Below are 23,587 nucleotides of genomic sequence, written 5' to 3'. Positions count from 1 at the left end.
ACCCGGCCAATTCCATGAGTCTTTGATGGAATAGTTTTGGTCCAGCTCTTACCTGAACAGCCTACCAGATGAGCAATTTCTGCACAGTGCTTCCAGTTGTTTTTAAGATCTTAAGAGTATCTGTGTAGTATCTCAGGGGGAGAGAAAGAGGTATTAGGTTTTAGTTTTTTGATGCTTTTTCCTTGATTTTGCTTGCATATTTGTTTGTTTGTTTAAACTTGGAATCACTTTTTAAGACCTATGCAGAGTTTGGGAGAGAAAGAAAATTTGCTTCATCGCAACCAATAATGTGACAATTATGTTTCCTAACACGTATAATACCAAGACTTCCATGTGTGAGCAAATAAACTAGCCACTTAAAGCACGTTCACTGACCAAATTTCAGCCCCACGAAATAATTTTGACAGTCTCTCATAGACATTTGTCATTCTGCTCCTAGCAAGCTAGTACTATCTTTTACTGGGGCTATGGAAGAGATGGTTTTACTTACCTTGATCTCTACATGCAGAATTGCCAATGGAATACTTACATAATTTAAAATGTACGCACAATTTATTAAACGTAGAATAGAAGATGTTAAGACATCCTTTTCTATTACCTGAAAGTCACAATTATTCGAAATGCTCAAATCTAGCACATTGTTGATAATTATATAATATTTTAACAACACATATGTTATCAACATCATAATGCTGTAGAAATTTTATTGTGAATTTTGTATTTTCTAAATACTCTTAAAAGACAAAGACTCAAATTCAGGTAGAAAAACAAAGAAGATATTCAGGGCGTATCTCTGCCCTTCATTCATTGCTGTGGTCAGAGAAGTCTGTGTGAGGGGTTTGGCCGGTAGCAGCCCCCCAGATCCGCACACTGCAGACCAAAATTCAGTTCCTGTGATGCTTTTCCATGGAGTTTCCCTGTCCATTCAAGGTAGATCCTTAACCTCCCTCCTTGGCAGTTTGCATGTGACTGTTCATTCTTTTTATTACATTTCCTCCAGGGGGCCATTTTCACCACGTCATATCTGTTTGCTATCAGCATTTATAAGGGCTGGTGTGGCGTTGGAGGATGTCAAGTGGTCTGACTTGGAAGTGTACTGCCACAAACTCCATGTAGGTGACAGGAGGAGAGACCTGCTTTCCCGTTGCCACCTTTTTGGATTATCCCTGCGACTCTTTCGGTCTGGCTGACAAAAACCTTGGGGCTATTGGGTGGCTCATCACTTCTGCTCCTTCTCTAGCCTTTCCCTGGGTTTGCTTCCCCCAACCCCCACACCCCCTCGCACATTAACATGACATTGCCTGGTGAGCACAGAACGAGAGCAGCTTCCACCAGCTGAAACCTCTGATCTCAAACTCACTAGAGAGTTTGGCTTCGGGATTTTGGCAAGAAGGCCGATTGCCCATCAGGTCAGCATGAATAAAGATTTCTTTCTTCCCTTCTTTTTTAAAGTCAAGCATCAACCGAAACTGCTCCCAAAGCTCTGTCTCTCAAGACAATTTAACCCCTTTCACCTAAGTACATTTTCTATTTTGAATGCATGGTACTTTGTTTTATTCTTTTCCTGTGAGATGACCAAGAAATCTACTATATGTAAAATTTGAAAGCCAAATCAATTCTAAACCAGGCTTATCATTTTTAAAGTATGTTTATCCAGCTTTGTAGTAGGAACAAGCAGACTGTTTGAAGGCCACATACTTTTCAAACCCTGGTTGCAACACGTCTGCCCCGTTTTGAAACTGTCTTTATCTAGCCGAGAAAACGAAAATCTATTTGACAAAGTGGCACTCTGGCCAGTTTATCTTGCAATATGGCTTTAGCTCACTGAGTCTATTGATTTCCTTAAATTAATGTTTACAGAATGCTACTGAATTTTGCTCAACAGAACATTGTTCTTTCGAAGCTTTATATATATATAAAAGAGAGATACAGACTGTTATTGCCATGTGTTCCTTTGTTTAGACCAAGGAAACATAGTTTTTAGGGTTTTTTTTCTGAAGACAGCCTTGAACTATAGCCACTTCCTACAAGCATTTACTTTTCACATATTTAAACAGCAAAACATGTAACTAGAAAGTGGGCCCAAACTGCATGGGTATTAGACGAATCTAATCCTCAGTGTTCCTGAAAGCTGAATGCCACCTGGAGCATCAGAGGGAGAAAGCCTTTAGTCCTAAGCCCAGATGTTGCTGGAGAACCTTCCTCTGCCTCATTTGGGGTAACTCGGCAGGCACCCGAAAGCAACTTCACAGCCAGTGCTCCTGGATCCTGCTAGTTTTTCCAAACACAAGCATCCTAATAAAATTCAAACACCATTTAGCTGTTTGGGAACTCTAAATATAACATCTTGCCCTTTGACCACGGTGCTCAGTGTTCAATACACAAAACCTAATCTCTAAAGATGATTTTAAAACTGACCTTCCCAGAGAAGTACACGTATCCATTCAGCTACGAACAGTGCAGAAAACATGATTTTGACTCATAATTATGAAATGGCCAAAATAAAACTTAGGGAACACAAAGCAACTTTTCTCAACTGGTTGACTCAGCCAACAAACTCACCCAAGCGAACCTCCTCAGAGCACCTCTCAAAACGATGCTTTGCAGACATTTATTAATCACAGTGAATGCTTCCCAGGAATTAGGGCTCCTCTTTTAAGTCTCAAACTTGTAAACCACCTTATATTTGGATGATATTTTATGCTTCCCAAAGTGCATTCATGTTTGCTTTTCCATTTGATCCTCCCCTGGAATGAGAGGGCACTGGAATAGAATCTCAGGATTCACTGTGTATAGCATCCTGCACCATTCCTTCTCTTCTGGAGGGCCTGTTAGTCCCCGGCTGTACACACAGGATAAATGCATGCATGACTGCAAAGGGAGACCCTTAGTAACCGCATCTTGTGACCATATTTTACAGCTCCATGATTCCTCTTTTCAGCCTCTGGCAGGAGAGTTTAGTGTGAGTGAGACAGTGAAGAGGAGCAGCAATAACGTATCTGTTCTTGCCTTTTCATCTGATAATCTCTATGAGGAGTTACTAAAGCATCTGAGTTTATCCATTTAAGTCCACTCTGTCTGCCGTGTAAGTCCCCAGCTTGTGCCACTGCTGTCAGGAGATGGGTCTCTCCTTGATCAATATTTACTTAACAAACAGCAGGGATGGGAGAGTTTGTTTAGAGGAATCATGTGCACACTAGGGTGAATGAATGCTCGGGAAAGTACTTCAACTATTTGTCTCCTTCCCTAAGATTTTTGTGTACATGTGTGCACACACGTGTGCAGATGCCCATTCTCTTTTTAACTTCTCCAAAGACACTTCGAAGCCATCTAGAAAAATACCTCACTATATATGATTGGTACATCATTATACCGTTAAAGAACTCATGATGCAGATTCAGTTTTTCTAACCCAGCAAAGTTTGATTCTTCTTTTGTGCTCTTATATAGAGCACAAAAGAGACTCTTAGGATAAACTAAATGCACAAGCATCTACCTTTGACCCCTTTCAGATGAGTGGAAGGGAAGAAAATACTGATGGAAACAATAAAAGCAGTTTGACAAGGCAGCTCTTCACTATGTATTTTTGATGGCATTACCTATATATTTTTAAAGGCCCACAGGGACAAAAAGTAACTTTCTCCAATTTTTCAGAGCTGCTTCAGCATTAGATATATTTAACTCTACTACTGTATATGAATTCCACGGTGTGAAAATTGAGAGAGCACTGTTCTTTCGAGTTCCCTGAAACAATTGCTTGAAGGCTCAAGTCAGCCTCTTGAATGCAGTTGACTTGGAGGCATCTGGGGCTAGATCGAGGGGTTTTGTTTCTGGGTGTGGGGAGAGGCTGGGGGGTGGCTGGGGGAGTTATTTATTTATTTGATTTTGTGAATCGGAGTTGTAAAAGCCATCTGAAATATTCATGCAGAATGGTCTGAGAAGCCCGTTTCTGTTTTATTTACCGCACAGTAGAACAGCCACAGCGGATTAGTTCTACAATACCCGTAACAAAAGCCCAACAGCTGATGCATGTGATGTTAGGAGGTGACAAAACAGTTAAAGTATGCTGCTGGCTACAGGCAAGCAGTCAGCAGATGCAGACAAAAGGGTTTGTGACAAGAATAACTCTCTCTCCAAGGCGAGCAGTGAAGAGTATCCAAAATACCAGTACCCTTTTCTCCTTGACATTGTCTTCTTACAGTCAGCATTTTATTGCCCTTTTATAGTATTAAAAAAAATGGAGGAGGAAGAAGAAGGAAAACCCACACACAAACTAATTCACCAAAATACTAGGCAGGATTGTACTTTCCCATTCGCTAGCCATGCCTGCCAGTACACGTGTCCTTTTCCATTTCTCCATCGAAGCAAGTTTGAAAAAAAAAATTAGCTTAAAAGATCAACTATAAAGATGATTTCCCTTGAAAAGTTTGTAATCTATTGATAGGCTTGATAAGCCATTGGAGCCTTTGGTTATGGGTTGGGGGGTGGGTGGCCAGGGAAAGAAGTCGATGCCTGGTTTGTTTTCTGTCCATTTCAGTGAAGATCATTTCAGTGATGAAATGAGGCCAGAGGGCCAATTTTTAAAGGGGATTGAGGAGGGAGGAGTGTCCGTGGAGAACTGAGCAAGGGGCAAGGTTTAGGTCCCCCGCAAGAGGCTGATGAATGAGCTTACGGACGGTTCAGAGGTGTGAAAAATCAGCTTCTCTGTCTCCAGAAAATAGGAGAGGCTGTCTTCTTTTTAACCTTTGTAATTCCCCTTCTATTCTCTGTGACATTCATTCAGCTGCCAAGAGCGTTTGGCAAGGTTTGGGCCAGCGAGCACACTTCCAGTGACCGCTAACCTTGGTATGTCCTGACACTTATGATGAGTATCTGCAGGACACAGAAGGCAGGCAGCCTGCTATGTCAGGCTTTTATTATGTACTGCAGAGGCTAGGGACAGTCAGTTTAATAAAACAAATCATCCTTGAAGGTAAAGCAACTGGGAAGAGGAGGAAGACAGGAGAAAAATGTGTCTTTGCCACTCATTCCGATGGAAAAAAAAAGAACAGCAAAACAACCACCCACCCAACACACCGTGTGTGTGTGTGTGTGTGTATGTGCACATGCGCACGCACACACACACGCAACCCAGCTGTGGACTGGGCAGACTTGAAAACCTCCTCTCATTTTCCGCATTTCATGTAAGCCCAGAAGGCTCTTGTTTGCTCTGAGGAGACTCAAGTCTGTGATGAAATTGGTAGAAGCTGATAGCCAACCCCCTTCAAATTTATGCATATCTTCAAATACCTCATTACTTTATATTCTCCTCCAAATATCAAGGCAAGACCATCTGGGGTGACGTTCCTATATTGGGATGCCTTTTTATCAAAACAAAGTTTCCACTCTCCTCTCCTGAGGAACGCTGGGCAAAGCAGCTCCCACAATAGCCTCAGAGTTCCAGCCAAAGACTTTGGAAGCCTTTTGTTTTTTCCGTGGCATGTCCAAAGGCAGGGCCTTCTCCCCTCCTCCGCCCGCCCTCCCCAGCCGCCTGCATTGTCTTGCATTCCAGCGACTTGATTGACTGTTACCACCTGATGCTGAGGAGATACTCTAGGGTTCATTCTGCAGATTGTTGGGTTCTATTAAAAGAAACCTAGATAAGGGATTACTTGTCACTAAGGGATTTTCTGCAGATGTTTATTGGTGATTGGAAAGCCATTAGGTGTGAAGAGGTGCAGAAAAATATGGACAACATCATTCTGATAAGACTGATTTCTAAGATGCTCCCACAAAACATCAGAAAGTACCCCCTATTATTCTGTTAAATGGAGCTGGGTGTTTTCAAGCAGAGGTAAATGTCTCTTTTTCCATGGGTGATGTTTCTATGTGTGGACGAAATTCACTGGAACCCTCTCAGAAGATCAGTTGCTACCCAAAAGTGTACCTCTGGGAGCCACCAAACACATGAGTTGCTCCAGTAGTTCAGTATCTCATTACAACTTTCTTTTATCCAGTCCAGTCCATTGCATGAGTATCACCTCAAAGTAAGCACTATATTAACTAGTCATTTTATTTGTTCACAAAGAATTCATTTCTTCCCAAATATAAACCAATAACCAAAGTCTCCTCCAGGGCATCTTTTATACCATTTCCACTTATTTTGAAGTTACTAGCTTCTCTGTGGTTTTTCAAGATTACAGAGGCACAGCTTTTCAAGGTTTTGGTGCCTCATATAAATAGTAGAAATTGCTGAAAAAGCATTAAAAGGGAGCCAGCATCGTTTAATGCAAAGACACCTTACCTCACAGTAATCTATTCATCTCATCATTTCTTCATCTCATACAATCTCATGCTTTCTTCATCTATAAAGTGATGATTTCTGAGATCTATTCCAACTCTTTGAATTCTACCTTACTTTACCATTATTTTAAACTTCTTTTTTTTTTTTTTATTTTTGAGATGGGGTCTCACTGTCACCCAGGCTGTAGTGCAATGGTGCAACCTCAGCTCACTGCAACCTCTGCCACCTGGGCTCAAGCCATCCTCTCACCTCCACCTCCCAGTAGCTGGGACCACAAGCACGTGCCACCACACCCAGCTAATTTTTTGCATTTTTGGTAGAGACGGGGTTTCATTATGTTGCTCAGGCTGAAGCTTCCCTTTATTAAGTATTGTTAACTGCCACTCTAGAGCAATATGGAGTAAAGCAGAAGGCAAGATCTCACTCTGAGCTATTTACCAAATAACTTTGCAAAAGATACTCTGCTGAGGCTCCTTATCTAGAGACACCTTATGATGAGGTAATTGAAAGTACATAAAAGTAGATAAAAAGTTAAACAGCATCAAGACACAAATGCAAAAGATGATAAAGGATAGCCTATGATTGCCACCACAAGAAAGGAATATTTAAAACAGGTTAAAACCCACTAAAAACCATTAACAAGCATGACAAACTATAAAAATGATGAAGAGGAGACTGCATACAACCCCCAAAGAAGTTGCCTTGTTCTCATGCAAATCCTACAACTACACTTCCCTCCCTCCCCTGGTGCTGATGTTCTAGATGTACCTCTTCTCTCTCCTCTGACAATCTTGAACAATGCCTGCCCTTCCCCTGTCCCTGGTTCCCCAGACCTCCTGTGCAGTTCTTGGTGTGGGCAGGGCTTCCGGCCTTCTCTGGCTTCTCTGGGGCAGCTGCCCACACCTTCACCCCTCAGAGCTCTCTGCCATGTCATGCTGCATCCCTGAGTGCTCAAGGAACATAGAATTTCATTGAGGCTGTATTGCCGTTGGCCGATGAAACCACCCTTCTTGAAACGTTTATTTTAATAAATGCCTCTAATTGTCCAAGCGCAGTGGCTCACACCTGTAATCTCAGCACTTTGGGAGGCCAAGACGGGCAGATCACCTGAGGTTGGGAGTTGGAGACCAGCCTGGCCAACATGGTGAAACCCCATCTCTACTGAAAATACAAAAGTTAGCCAGGTGTGATGGCACTTGCCTGTAATCTCAGCTACTCAGGAGGCTAAGGCAGGAGAGTCTCATGAACCCAGGAGGCAGAGATTGCAGTGAGCCAGGATCATGCCACTGCACTCCAGCCTGGGTGACAGAGCAAAATTCCATCTCAAACAAATAAATTAATAAATGCCTATGATTACGTTTCTGTAGCATTTGGCTAACAGCTCCCAATCCAAGGAGTGAGAGTGGGCAGTTGCACCACTTCACTGTTCTCCAGCCACATTCCCTCCCTCAATGATGCTCATTTGATAGCATGTGGAGGATTATCTTTGGGGGTGGAGGTGACTGTGCTAAAAAAGATTGTTTCATGAATTTTTATTTGTATAACGTGAGTGGGAGGGCTAAGTTCTCCTCCAACAAATACTCATGTATACAAGAAATTTGGGAGGAAATCACCCAAAGGCCTGTAGAAAATCCACATGAATTCTCAGCAGAGAATGGCCCTTGGGGTGTATGGGTTTGCACATTCATGGCGGACAAGGCGGCACTTTGAAGGATTTTCCAGGCAACACTGGGAAATATGTCCTAAGAAATGGGCCAGTGTGAAAGTCTTTAGGAGGGTCTGCTAAAAATGTAAGCTTAAGACTGATTGGCCCCAAATGGAGTCCCTTTCATTTTTCCTGCAGAGTTATTACATTTCTTTATAAACAACAATTAACTTGCCATAGGGAACAATGAACTTCTTTGTCCAATTTTAAACGTGAAAAACAGTGATGTCGGGTGATGATTCTGGTTTTCTTTACCAGTTACTACTATTGTTAAAAAGTACATTGCACCCAAGGTGGGAAGAAAGAGATGAAACATGTTCAACATTACAATACTTCCTTTTTACTTTGGTACGTGGCATGTCTGAACTTAGATGAAATGTCTTTCATCTCTTGTATATGTGTAGATAAATATGGCTACATGTACACCTATGATACATTTATGTCCTCATATGTCTGCACTTAATGTAAAAATGAAACTTTACTGGTGTATAAGTACCCCACTAAAAGAAATCTACTAAGTGTCAATGTGTACTTGGAAAATCATGAGTTCATGGATTATTCTGTGATTCTATTATGTTGGTGTGGGGATAGATAGACCATGCTTTACTATAAGTAACTTACAAAGAACACTAAATAAGTACATCAGTAGCTACTGCTTTCCTTAGTCAAGAGATCAGATTATTAAATAAGTAATTAAGATAACACACACGCACACACAACACACAACACACATACATATTAATTGCTGTGAAAGAAAAGCCTTAAGAAATTGGGGTTCTAAAATGAATATTTGGAGAATGTTTATTTTGGATGATAAGGACCTTGAGGAATTTCCTTACCCTCTCTGAGCCTCAGTTTTCTATTGTGTAACTGGGATAATAACACCTCTTAGAGAGATTGGGAGAACTGAATGACATAATTCACATTCAGTACATAAAACATAGCCTGGCAAGTAGTAAATACTCAAAAAAAGTTAGTTTGTATTATTATTATCAGCTGAATAAATCACTCTCTTATGGAGCAATTCTAATCTCAAGGTTAAGTAGTTTCTGATGTAATATTTTAGGATCAGTTTTGTGACTTCATGTTAATGTCATTATTTTACTCCTTTATGTATATAGAGTACTTTATATTGCAGATTAATATACAACTTAGCATCTGAGTCAACAATCCTCTGAGACAAACAGATAACTGAGATTTTAGAAGATTTTCTTCATTTAAAGCTTGGGTTTAATTTATAAAGAAGCCCAACTATTTGGTATTCTATTTTGAGAACGTATTTTGTTTTCATAATGGCACTCAAAAGGAAATAGGATTCAAATTCTGAAAAAATAATTGGAGACTTTCTTCTGGATAGCACCTATTTAATAAAGTGAGGAATCCCAAAAGTCACATCCCATATTCCTATCCTAATATCCACAATGAAATCCTAGTTTTTCAATAGGTCTGCGTTGGATCTTTCATACACTCTTCTTAAAACAAAGCTGTCAACCCCACATCACAATGCTACTATATATAATGACTTTACATAAAAGAATAGAAGCCAGCCATTTTTAGAAAATGCAGGTGCCATGTGAGCCCCTTTCTGCAAGAATGATCTTAGCTCAGTTTCCTTGGAATAACTGTAGACTTGAAACTGAAAACTTTATTAATGCCATTGTCTCCTTGTATCAGCAGGTTCCAGAGAGATTCCTGGAAGTTGCTCAGATCACATTACGGGAGTTTTTCAATGCCATTATCGCAGGCAAAGATGTTGATCCTTCCTGGAAGAAGGCCATATACAAGGTCATCTGCAAGCTGGATAGTGAAGTCCCTGAGATTTTCAAATCCCCGAACTGCCTACAAGAGCTGCTTCATGAGTAGAAATTTCAACACTCTTTTTGAATGTATGAAGAGTAGCAGTCCCCTTTGGATGTCCAAGTTATATGTGTCTAGATTTTGATTTCATATATATGTGTATGGGAGGCATGGATATGTTATGAAATCAGCTGGTAATTCCTCCTCATCAAGTTTCTCTCATTTTCTTTTGTTTTCCATTGCAAGGGGATGGTTGTTTTCTTTCTGCCTTTAGTTTACTTTTGCCCAAAGCCCTTAACATTTGGACACTTAAAATAGGGTTAATTTTCAGGGAAAAAGAATGTTGGCGTGTGTAAAGTCTCTATTAGCAATGAAGGGAATTTGTTAACGATGCATCCACTTGATTGATGACTTATTGCAAATGGCGGTTGGCCGAGGAAAACCCGTGACACAGCACAACTCTACAGACAGTGATGTGTCTCTTGTTTCTACTGCTAAGAAGGTCTGAAAATTTAATGAAACCACTTCATACATTTAAGTATTTTGTTTGGTTTGAACTCAATCAGTAGCTTTTCCTTACATGTTTAAAAATAATTCCAATGACAGATGAGCAGCTCACTTTTCCAAAGTACCCCAAAAGGCCAAATTAAAAAAGAAAAATAATCACTCTCAAGCCTTGTCTAAGAAAAGAGGCAAACTCTGAAAGTCGTACCAGTTTCTTCTGGAGGCAAAGCAATTTTGCACAAAACCAGCTCTCTCAAGATGAGACTAGAAATTCATACCTGGTCTTGTAGCCACCTCTCTAAACTTGAAAATAGGTTCTTCTTCATAAGTGAGCTTACATCATTCTTCATAAAGAAAAATCCTATAACTTGTTATCATTTTTGCTTCAGATACTAAAAGGCACTAAGTTTCCAATTTACGCTGCTCAACTTTGTTTATATGCTTAAAAGGATTCTGTTTACTTAACAATTTTTTCCCCTAAAATACTATTTTCTGAATACTTCCTTCCAGTAAGGAATAAAGGAAAGCCCAACTTGGCCATAAAATTCTTGCCTACACTAGAAGTTTGTTGACAGCCATTAGCTGACTTAATCGTCATCTCCTAAGAGGAACACATATATTTTCACAAGCAATTCCACACTATCCTGATGGGTATGCAAAGTGGTAACAGTCTAACTCAGTGTTTCTTCGTTTTAGGTATAACATTTTAAAGCAATTGATAATGCCTCTTCCAATTCAGAAGCTAGTATTGACCAAAATGTGAGAAGAGTGTATAGCATAGGAAAATTTGGGGTTAACCCAAAAGACACAATTCCAGCACACGTAAGAAAGCTAGCTGCTATTTTATGCTTTCTTCCATGGTTCTCCTCTTTTTTCCTTTTTATTTTTCCCTGTTTTTCAATGATGTACAGTGTTCCCTACTTGCATTGAAAAAAATCGTATGGCATTCACACTTTTTTTCTTAGGTGGGTTTTTGTGTCCAGATGCAGTAAGAATTCATTGTTCATCCTAAAACTGTTTTCCAGACCCCTCCTTCCCCTTAGGTAATTTGATATACACCTCCTAAAATGACACAGTAACAAATCTGGTATTTAGAACATATAGAACATAAATGCCATTTTTTAATTCAACTTTAATAAGAATTACATTTGACTTTGGAGAATACAGGTCTTGACCCATGTGACTAACTAGCTGACCCGACCGCTGTAATTTAACGTCATTTATAAATTCTGCTGATGGACAGGAATGTATGAACTCAATTATTGTCAGCACAAAGCCTTAAAACCTGCTGACTTTAAATTAAATGGTGCAGTCCTATGATGCCCTGCACCATCCAGGGGACTAACAGGGCCTCGCAGTGTAGACAGAGGGTGCAGCCACATGGGCTGGGGCACCAGCCACCTCACTCTGCACCCGCGGCCTCACACATCTCCCAGCTCACACTCTACTAATGCACAGAGTCATTAGATCCAATTTGTTATTTTTCTCACTTGCTTTAAAAAAAAGAAGTTTGGGTAATCATGACATTGGAATAAAGTGGGAAGAAAAAAATTCCATCAGCACAAAATAGGGAAGTAATCCCAACCTGTGGTCACACTTTTTTGACTGGCTTTGTTTTAAAAGAGGATGGCATTCCTTGTTCGTGTCAGTGTACCACTGGGTTTTTGCTGTTCCGTGTAATTCATATCAACTTTGTGTTGCCATTTGCAAGGTAAAAGGCAAAGCTGTAGTGTATTCTATGTAGACAGATTGCTAGATATCTTTTTGATCTGGGGCGAGTTCAATATTGATTCCAGACTTATTTGGATTTTTTTAGTATTATTTTCCCCTCCCTTTCTAATTTAAATAGACAAATTAAGCAAAAGTGTGTGTTCACAACCAAATGTTGATGCCCTTATCTACTGATAATATCCTCTCAATGTTCACTGAGGCATAGAAATTATTTCAGAGTAGAAATTGCAGCATGAGGATAAACTCACCTCTTTGTTCTGAAAATAGAACTTTATCACTATGCTTTCCGGTGGTTTTCCCTTTTACAATCAAAATCTTGTGCCTCCCAAGTGCGTTGGAAAATGACAAAAGCCTGTCTCTCCAAATTCCTATTTAACAGTTTGATTTTTTTTTTTTTAAATCACCATCTTTCAAATCTTAGCTCAACTCTCACCAAGTGAAAATTGGCTACTTGGGAGAAAGTTAACTTTCTATGGTGGGAGGGTGAAGGATGAGGGACAGTTTACATAGGAAAAGAAAAAAAAAAGTCCAAAGTCCATGTTGAAAAACCATACTACCACTTATTTTCTGCTAACCCTAAATTATTTTTGCGTATACGCTTGAGGTTATAGTCTGTGCCTAGACCTAAAATGCACCAGCGGGGGGGATTTTAAAAAATCCTTCAAAATACCAGTTTTTTCCCAACAAGTACAATTGTTCTTGTGCCTTCTGTGGCTTTCGATTTCATCTTTTTGACTTTATTTCCAATTACTACAGCTGCAATAAACACTAGATTTTTTTTCTGGCTGTTTGACATAACGTTGATAGCTATGCATATTTTGTGTCTTTTTAAAACAAAGCGGGAGAATACGTTTTTGAAGAAGAGAATTTTTAGAACAGTTTGATACCGCAAATTATTTTTTCCTCAATTGTTTGAGCAGCATTCGAGTTTTGAAAATTCTTGTAGAAGCCAATTTTTTGTAACTGTGGTGCAAATCTTGTGTTTTCTTAGCCTAATGAAAAGTAGTATAGAAGCAATATTTCATACCATGTGCTATATATGTGTGTGCAGATGTGTGAACATAAAATCACATACACACATATACACACATGTAAAAATATACATATATATATATGCGTGTGAAGTGGAAAGCTTACCTTTTCCTATCTAGATTTAAGAACCTATTTTAGACATTTGTTATGTTTTGTGAAAAGAATGTTCTATTTGCAACAAAACATTTAATTCTTACTGTATCTCTGGCTGTTTAATGAGGACGTTTCACATTAAATGGTAAAACACGTGGAAGATGTTAGAATGTAGTAATTATTTAAGTAAACGTTCACCCACATATTCCTGAAGTTTGCTTTGTGCCTCCGAGTATTATTTAATTAAAGTGTTTTATGTTTGCAGAATCTTTGTTACTGTACTAGGGATGTGGGTGAATATCATTTAAAAAAATTTAAAACAACAAAAAAAAGCAAAACAGAAACACTAAAGCAAGAGGGGAACTTTTATAAAGCAATGTAAATATTTAACCTCATGGCTGTCATTATGTAAGACATGAGATTTTAATAAATAACTACATTCTCACGACATCTGTTGAATTTACTAGGAACACTACAGTGACTGTATAGACAGTTGAAAGCATTCTTGAAAATCCTGCTCTCTCCTTTTAAAAGTTAACAATCTCTTTTATCAGATGTCAAGGGCAAGGGTAATGCAGTTTCTATAAATTTATGAAATTTCTTTTCCTATGTACATGAAGACATTTAGTAAGTAACACCCCCCCTTCCCATGCGCGCATGTGCGCATACACACACACACACACACACACACACACACACACACACACACTGTCATAAAGCTAATGATTTGGGGACTTTAAAAAATAGGATGTCCTCCAGGAACAATCATAAATTTATGAAAGAAAGAGTAGTTTACAGACTCCCCTGAAAGAAGCAGTGTATATGTGAAGACAGTGCAAAAATCTCTTTGCCATGTATATTATAGCGTATTCATTGGTGTGAATAGTACAAATGTTTCCTTCTGGTACAAACTCTGTGTTTGCAAATTTACAAGAAGCATTGTTTTCAAAAAGCTCCCCTTAAAAAATGTAACTGGTTTATATGAGTAAGCAGTTACTGTATTGCACTTAAATGTTATGTTGAAGGAAATGCAGTTTTGTTTTCTGTAGATCTGTTGGTTGTAAACCATCTATAAAACTAAAGCTAAAATGCTCATATTCAGAGCTGGGATCAAAACTGGTATTTAACCTTTGCATCTTCTTATAATTATCCTTCTAAGAATATAACAGAATGTGGAAGTGTCTGGACTTTGAGTCTTTTCAACTGAGCCCTCTCTCAAATCTGACACCCCCTCAAAATGCACAAACATAAGCAGAAAAGGCAAACAAGCGTAACTTCTTTTGTGAAAAAGTATTCATTCTGTATTTTTTTAAATATTCAATTCCCCTAAAAATGGGGAGAAAATATTTTAAAATTGTATATTACCACTTCGAATTTAGAACTAAGAAAAAAATGTATTTGGGATTGGTCTCAGCGCTACCTAGAAGAATCAAAGGTCGTGGCTTCCCTCAATATTGTCCCAGCCATTTCTCATATGTATATAGTATAAACCGTGACAAAACACTGCCTTTATATTATTTAGCAATATGTTGTAAATAGCATTATTAAGCTCTTTTTTGTAATAAAGACCCTTTGATTTGAATATAGTACAATAACTGAACTGATAAAGTCAATTTTTGATTTGTTTTTTTTAGCTAGAGGCAATTTCAATTGTGAATTTTTGTTGTTGTCTATTGTTCTGAAGACTTTGCATAATTTATTGGTTTAATTTATCCTAATTTATTTGATGAAGGTGTACAATTTTGTATTACCAAGGATGTACTGTAATATTAATTGATATGATAAACACAATGAGACTCCCTGTCCATATTAAAAAGAAAATAAAAAGGTGCAGTAGACAATTGATTTTAAAGGAAAAGTTAAAAAAATTAGTTTGGCAGCTACTAAATTTTAAAACAGGAAAAAAAAGTTGTTGTGGGGAGGGTGGGAAAGGGGTTTTACTTTGTGTGTTTTAAGCTTTTGTATACTCTCCAAACTTTTACCTTTTGCTTTGTACCACTTAAAGGATACAGTAGTCCAATTGCCTTGTGTGCCTTCCATCTCCTCTTAAACTGAATGTATGTGCAGTATATATGCAAGCTTGTGCAAAATAAAATATACATTACAAGCTCAGTGCCATTTGATTTTCTTAAAGAAAGAGTGACTTTCAATTTTTGGACCTGTATCCAATTGTAGGACAGTAGGCTAGTTGTGCCAGTAATGTCAAGTATGGAGATTTTCTTTCATTACAATTCTTCATTCTGTTAGCCTAACGTGCAACTCCTAGAAACAACCTTTCTTACTTTAGATGCTTGGAATAATTGCTTGGATTTCTCTCTCTGAAACATCTTTCAGGCTTAACTTTATTTAGCCCTGAAACTTTAAAAAAAAAAAAAAAAGCTTTAGCTCAAAGTAATATTTTACTCTTAATTCAACAATTGTTAATGTTGAACGATTCTAAGAATGAGGAAAGATGTTCCCAAAAGTCACAGAATGGCAAATATATTACTTAAAATATGGGGATTTGGGGCTTGCACTGTTCTTACTCTGGATGAACTCAGAACTAAGTACTAATGTAAATTTTCAAAACCTTTCTAAAATGTTTCTCTTGACATGGCTGGCAGCATGTTCCATACTAAGAGCATTAGTTTTATGGCTATTGAAAATTTCTTTTTATCTATTTCACTTTGTTTTAAAATGATATCTCCTTTATTCTTAAATTAAGAACAAGAGGAACTAGCAGAAATCACCTGCTATTTGAGATTGACTCTATTATCCACCATTCACTGCAGCTGTACCTCGCTTGTGTCTGTACATGCTGTTGCAGACTGAGTCTTCATCATCTCTGATTTCTTCTTTTGCTTTCCCCTTAATGATGAAAACTTTATATTTTGACCCTGTTGACACAAGGGTGCTTGGAGTCAATGTAATATTAAAACTTTGTTAAAGGATGATAGCATTTTTCCACTTTCAGCTCTTTTTTCTATCAATGGCAGTGGCACATATTTAAATTCTAGTCTTCCTAACTAAATTGTGCAAAAGCACATACTTAAGTCCCTCTATGCCAAAATAGTTATTCCCTGATCGGAAAAAAAAAATTCCCTCCTTCCACTGTCTCTTCTTGGAAGGGAAAAGACATTTGCGGGAATGTAGTGACTCCTCCATCTTCTTGTACTTAACAGTTATCTGCTTTATGCCAGATTGGATAATTTCCATAGCCACCAAATCACTAACAGGTTACAGCAGATAGGAGTTTTATCAAAAACATACCTTCAAGCCCTACTTTTGTGACTCTAAATCATCTGGCGTCATTAGTCTGAAATAAAATGCACCACCTTCAACACTGATCCGAGCCGTCATCATAAACCCTGTTCCACATGCACCTCAGTGTGACCAGTGCCCACTTTAGAGTTGAATGTATAAGCTTCTCCACCTCATAATAAAGAAAAGATTGGTTGTATTCATTTTTATCTCCATTAATTTTTAAAAATTAACAAGTTTTTCTTCAAAAGCAAGGCTAAAAATCAGTACATATTTACAATTAATTTAATACATGCAGAGGTGAGACACAGATGCCCCTGAATAAAAGTCATAGAAATACATCAAATGTTTGTCATGTACTGCCAAATGCTGGGGTCTATGAACATTCCTGAATTTTAAAACGCATAAAATACAAGAGAAGGGTGTACAAAGGAAAATGGCAGATACCATTTTAGAAAATAACAGATACAATAACTAAGTAAATTTATGAAAGATTACTGAAGAAATAAATTGTGCTGTACTCCCTTACCAAAGATATAACCATGTAGTAGAGGGAGGCTTTACATTGGGGTAAAAAGCTAAATAGTAGCTTTTGAAACTGAAGAAGTCATGAAGAGAATATTGCTTTGGGTGTTAGGAGACCTGTCTCCAATCCATTCAATTCTAAAACTTTTTACACAGCCTACCCAGAGAAAACTAAGCAAGTCACTTAATGCTTCAGTGTCCCAGGAGAATTGAAATAATTATGAGAGCTAAAGGATTGCTAGATTCAGTGTGGTTACCATGTTGACTTTCACCTGCCAAGGATTCCTACCTGCCAAGAAAATGGTGTGTTAGGATGTTTTTGCTTCTCGTGAGAAGGCAATTTAAGTGACAAGGGCAAAATTCTGAAGATATCCAAGTGTGACTCTAGATCTTTCTCTCTCTGTTTATGACTGGTTCTCGCTTGGGTAAGTGTCTCTGCTTCTTGTCAAGCATCTGGTGCTCCTGGGTTGCCCCAGCCCTCCCTCTGTTCACAGCAACAAGCCGTCTACTAAAGTTAACATTAAGATATCACTGACTTGATATGTTTCTCTTACCAATGGTACATTCATAAAAAGATATGCAGTGTACAAGAATACATTTTTACTGCTTCTGTATTAGATCTGATGTCACCTGAATGCAAGTAATTATGGACTGGAGGCCTTCCCCACCAAACATCAGGCCAGGCTTTTTGAATGGTATCGCTCCTGGCTGCATCTTGTGAATAGGCGGTATGATCTGTCAAGCCATTTCTGTCTCCCAGGCCTCCTTCCCCTCGGTCTCCAGGACTGGCTTCCTGCCCATGATCATAGAGTCCTTCTACATCTCCCCAAAAATCATTCATAAGAACTCACAGGAGGAGGCACACTTCTCCACTAAAGCCTGGTTTGTTTTTCTGGTTCCAAAGAAAAATTATTATCACTGAAGATATTTCAGAGATAACCTAACTCAGTGGCTTTTATTCCCCAGATCTCTAGAGAAATGTGGTTATTATCTCAGGGGCCACCAGATTAGGACCTCAACAAAAGGAGCTTCATCTTTATATTGAGGTATAATAAAATATTCATTTAATAAAAAGAGTTCTCTGCTTAAAACAATGATCTTTTTGAGTATGATAAAACAGATTTCTATGTATGAATGTGAGTATTAAATAACAAGTAATTCTACCAAACCTTCATTTAAAGAAAGGAGTTCTCTGCTCAACAACACAACTCAATACTCTCCTTGGGTAGGGTAAGAGATTTTTAAGGATGAACAGGAAAATTAAAATAGATAATAACGCATAAAATGATAATAAACCTTTAAAAAAGAGACTATTTTTGCACCATGGAAACAGCACAGAGCCTGGCACCTGGTTTGTACTGAATCTCTGTTCTCTTTCTTCTCTTCCAGTCAGTGGTTTTAGTTACTTTGCCATGTTGTTTTAAGTTGTGATCTAAGGGCTTAAACACCCACACCCATTCCAACTTCCCAGGACATTCAAATTTTGAAGAACACAGAAGTGCAGCAGGAACTAAAAACTTCTGCCCCACTCTTGCCATTTCCCCAGGCCCCTGTGTTCAGCCTCAGGCCTATAGCTGCTGTGGCCACACCTTCCGCCAGCCATGCTTGCCTAGGCTCCAGAATAAGAGTGGGACAGCTCAGAAAGATTAAGGTGCCATAACACACTGAAACAGAATCACTTAGGCTGCCTCAATCCTGGCAAAGGGGAGGGTATTATTTGCAAAGCCCCCTGCTGAGTCTCCCAGGTGCTAGCTAGACAGGCTCAGGAGATAGTTTGGCAGCCACCCTGGAAAAAATGCCTGTGTCTCTGCAAATAAATCTGCCAGTGTAGAAAGCACTGGGTTTTCCCCAGTGCTTGTGCAAATAGTACTCTGTGCTTTGCTGGTATTGGAAATTCCTTGGTATAAGTAGCTCTAGACCATGAAAATTGAAGTTATGGATTTCTTGTCATTGTTGTTACCCTTGACCTGTTGGGAAATAATTCCCCAAATCAATGGTCATACTTCCGATTATTCACAACTGAAAAATCTTTAGTAACCAGAAAAAGAAAAAAGTGTTCCCTGAATTCCCCTTCACGGCTCAGCAACTGACGGTAAGACTGAGCAAGTCTTGAAGTCTGGCACAAAGGAAGGTAGATGTGCACCTGTCCAAGCATAATATGAGCCTGGGCATCTGAGTGTAGGTATCTCCTGCTAGAAAAATTCATGAACAACTAGAAAAATTCATGAACAACACATAGGTTACCAATGGAGCATTATTGATGTCTTTTCTTCACTTAACATCTAGGAATTTGTAGAATCAACAGTGTGGTTACGTATGTGAAAAATCTCAGTAAAGTGGATACATTTCTAAGCAAAATACAGGTATCAACATTTACTCCAGAAGCAAAAACCTTCAAGACAATCAAGGCCACAGAAGAAAATTTTAAAGTTGTTCTAAAAACAGAACAAACATCAGATCAAAACTCCTCTCCCCAAAGGCACCTGGCCTTCAGAGTTTTATGGGTGAATTCTATCAACTATTCAAAAATAAGTTATATTGTATAAATAGTATACATATTACACATATATACAGTATTTATACACATATGTACAGTGTTTATATATAACTCAATTTCTTTATAAAGTCCACATGTATTAATGTAAGTACAAAACATAATCAAATCCAGTCCAGCAGTACATATAGTAAAAATAATATTATACTACAAATAGGGCTCATTACTTGTACCAAGCTGATTTGAAGAAAGATCTGGACTTGCTTCTAAGTGAAATGCAGGAGAAAGTTTCTTGATAGATTGATTTGCTTTTTCTAACTTCTAATAATGGTGAAAGCAAATATTTCTTTTCTGGGCTGTCAGCTATCTGCTACTGGGCAATCACTATGGGCTACTGTCTTCTAATTTTTTATTTTACTAGGGCCAAATAGCCTTTGCTCTTTCAGCCATTTTAGTTTGCAAGGTTGCCTGACTCAGAGGCCCTGACTTACTTGAACAAATCTTTTTTGGAACTCTGAGTTTTTGGAAAAAGCCAGATTCATCTTGTGCAGTTTTAAGGACTTCCCTCAGTTAACTTAAATAAAGAAGAATAAAAAAAACAAATCCAGCAAAGTAATGCCAATAAAGATAGGCCATTCATTCTACATAAAGGGAATCATGATATTTTTACTTTGTGAAATATTGAATTAAAATTAAAACCTATTTGTTTACATTCTAAAAGGAAAGGATAAGTAGGGTAAGTTTTGAGTTGGGCAGTCCTGACCCCAATCAATTTGATAAAGCTTGTAAGAGTTGCCATTATATGCAACAGTACTCTTTGACAGAAATAATATATGAAATGTGTCTCTTTATTTTTAATATTTTAATTTTTTTCAGCTCATCGGCTATCATAAGTATTAGTGTATTTTACGTGTGTCCCAGGACAATTTTTTTTCTTCCAATGTGGCCCAGGGAAGCCAAAATATTGGACAACCCTGGCTTAAGCTTTATGCCTTGATTCTTTGGTGCTAAAACTTTTGAAACTAAAAACACTCTTTTTATTATGTACACAAAAAAGCCATGCTCTAGCAAATTAAAAGCCTTGATTTTCAAGACTATTTTCTCAACACTGAGTTTTAAGACCTAATTTAGACATTTAAGTGGTGAAAACCTTGATTCTTTGTTCCCTGCATTTCCTTTATGCATCCCTTCTAGAAGCAGGGCTTGCCCATGACTGAATGGGGAAGAGTCACAGATAAGTGGAACTTGAAGCGGGTGGGCCTCCATTAATACATCTAAATTTTATGTTGCATGTTCAGCAATAGTCATTGCAGGATTATACGTAGTAATGGAAAATTGTAGACAAACCAAATGTCATCAGCAGGTGAACTGTTGAAATAAATTGTGTGACTTTATGCCTCTTTAAGGTGAACTCAAATTGGGTAGAACTAACCCTAAGAATAATTGTTTCCCTGTTATGTTACCACAACCACACAAAAATTATACCTGCTTTAAATTAAAAAAAGCTTTATTTGTGCTTTCAGGTGTAAATTTGTATTTTGATTCCATGGTTTGTGGAATATTATACATCTACTAAAAGTTTGAGATTGAGCTATAGCTATGCAGTGAAGTGAAAAGTTATTCATAATATATTATGGAGTTTGAAAAGTAAATACAGAAATATTTTTAGATAACATAACTCCACTTTTGTGCTTTTTAAGTTGATACATCAGCCAGGCATGGTGGCTCATGCCTGTAATCCCAGCACTTTGGGGAGGCCAAGGCAGGTGGATGACCTGAGTTCAGGAGTTCAAGGCCAGCCTGGCCAACATTGTGAAACCCCATCTCTGCTAAAAATACAACAATTAGCCAGGTGTGGTGGTGCACGCCTGTAATCCCAGCTACTCAGGAGGCTGAGGAACAACAATCACTTGAACCTGGGAGGCAGAGGTTGCAGTGAGCTGAGATCATGCCACTGCACTCCAGCCTGGGTGACAGAGTGAGACTCCATCTCAAAAAAAAAAAAAGTGATATATGTTTATGTATATCTACAAAGCACACACACACACACACAATATGTGAGAACACACATCATAATAAATGTCATTTCTACGTGATCCTATAACTAGAAAACCCCATTGTCTCAGCCCAAAAGCTTCTTAAGCTGATAAGCAACTTTGGCAAAGTCTCAGGATGCAGAATCAATGTGCAAAACTGACAAGCATTCCTATACACCAACAATAGACAAGCAGAGAACTAAACCATGAATGAACTCCCATTCACAACTGCTACAAAGAGAATAAGATACCTAGGAATACAGTTAACAAGGGAAGTGACGAACCTTTTCAAGGAGAACTACAAACCACTGCTCAAGGAAATCAGAGAGGACACAAACAAATGGAAAAACATTCCATGCTCATGGACAGGAAGAATCAATATTGTGAAAATGGCAATGGCCATACTGCCCAAAGTAATTTATAGATTCAATGCTATTCCCATTAAACTACCATTCAATGCTATTCCCATTAAACTACCATTGATATTTTTCACAGAATTAGAAAAAACTACTTTAAAATTTATATGGAACAAAAAAAGAGCCCATATAGCTAAGACAATCATAAGCAAAAAGACCAAAGCTGGAGGCATCACACTATCTGACTTCAAACTATACTACAAGGCTACAGTAACTAAAACAGCATGGCACTGGTACAAAAAACAGACACACAGACCAATGGAACAGAATAGAGAATTTAGAAATAAGACTGTACATCTACAATCATCTGATCTTTGACAAATCTGACAAAAACAAGCAAGGGGGAAAGGATTTCCTGTTTAATAAATGGTGCTGGGAGAACTGGCTAGCCATATGCAGAAGATTGAAACTGGATCCCTTCCTTACACCTTATACAAAAATTAACTCAAGATGGATTAAAGACTTAAATGTAAAACCTAAGACTATAAACACCCTAGAAGAAAATCTAGGCAATACCATTCAGGATATAGGCATGGGAAAAGATTTCATGACGAAAACATTGAAAGTAATTGCAACAAAAGCAAAAATTGACAAATAGGATCTAATTTAAAGAGCTTCTGTACAGCAAAAGAAACTGTCATCACAGTAAACAAATGACCTATAGAATGGGAGAAAATTTTTGCAATCTATCCATCTGAAAAAGGTCTAATATCCAGAATCTACAAAGAACTTAAACAAATTTACAAGAAAAAAACAGTCAACCCCATTATAAAGTGGGCAAACGATGCGAACAGACACTTCTCAAAAGAGGACATTTATGCGGCCAACAAACATATAAAAAAACGCTCCACATCACTAATCATTAGGGAAATGCAAATCAAAACCACAATGAGATACCATCTCATGCCAGTCAGAATGGAGATTTTTAAATTTCAAGAAACAACAGATGCTGATGAGGCTGTGGAGAAATAAGAACACTTTTACACTGTTGGTGGGAACATAAATTAGTTCAACCATTGTGGAAGACAGTGTGGCAATCCCTCAAGGACCCAGAAATACCATTTGACCCAGCAATCCCATTACTGGGTATAGTCCCAAAGGAATGTAAATCATTCTATTATAAAGATACTTGCACATGTATGTTCATTGCAGCACTATTCACAATAGCAAAGATGTGGAATCAACCCAAATGCCCATCAATGACAGACTGGATAAAGAAAATATGGTACATATACACCATGGAATACTATGCGGCCATAAAAACGATTGAGAACATGCCCTTTGTATGGACATGGATGGAGCTGGAAGCCATTATCCTCAGCAAACTAACGCGGGAACAGAAAACCAAACACTGCATGTTCTCACTTATAAGTTCTCACTTATGAGAGTTCAACAATGAGAACACATGGGCACAGAGAGGGAAACACACACACTGGGGCCTGTCAGAGATGTGTTGGGGAAGGAAGAGTATCAGGATAAATAGCTAATGCATGGTGGACTTTATACCTAGGTGATGGGTTGGTAGGTCCAGCAAACCACCATGGCACACGTTTACCTACGTAACTGCACAAGTATCTCAGAACTTAAAATGAAAGAAAATAATTTAGAAATAAATAAATAAATGTCATTTCTGAGTAGTGGAGATAGGCAAGGAAGCATTTAGGTAAGGGGTTAATTTTTATGTTTACTTTATGCATTTCCAAAGTGTTTGAAATTTTTTAGCAAGCAAGCA

At 38.2% G+C, this 23,587-nt stretch overlaps 1 protein-coding gene across 1 annotated transcript in view; it reads left to right on the top strand.

Moving 5' to 3' along the window:
• The window catches only part of PROX1 (prospero homeobox 1), a 53,235-nt gene extending 37,979 nt beyond the window's left edge, over positions 1–15,256 (top strand). The window contains exon 5 of the mRNA XM_004028387.5: positions 9,665–15,256. Coding sequence (XP_004028436.1) covers positions 9,665–9,850 — 186 coding nt within the window. The 3' untranslated portion in view covers positions 9,851–15,256. The remainder of the gene's footprint in view (positions 1–9,664) is intronic.
• The last annotated feature ends 8,331 nt before the right edge of the window (positions 15,257–23,587 follow it).

The sequence above is a fragment of the Gorilla gorilla genome, chromosome 1 (genome assembly GCF_029281585.2).
Source record: "Gorilla gorilla gorilla isolate KB3781 chromosome 1, NHGRI_mGorGor1-v2.1_pri, whole genome shotgun sequence".
NCBI lineage: Eukaryota > Metazoa > Chordata > Mammalia > Primates > Hominidae > Gorilla > Gorilla gorilla.
This window is presented reverse-complemented; position numbering and strand designations above follow the sequence as displayed.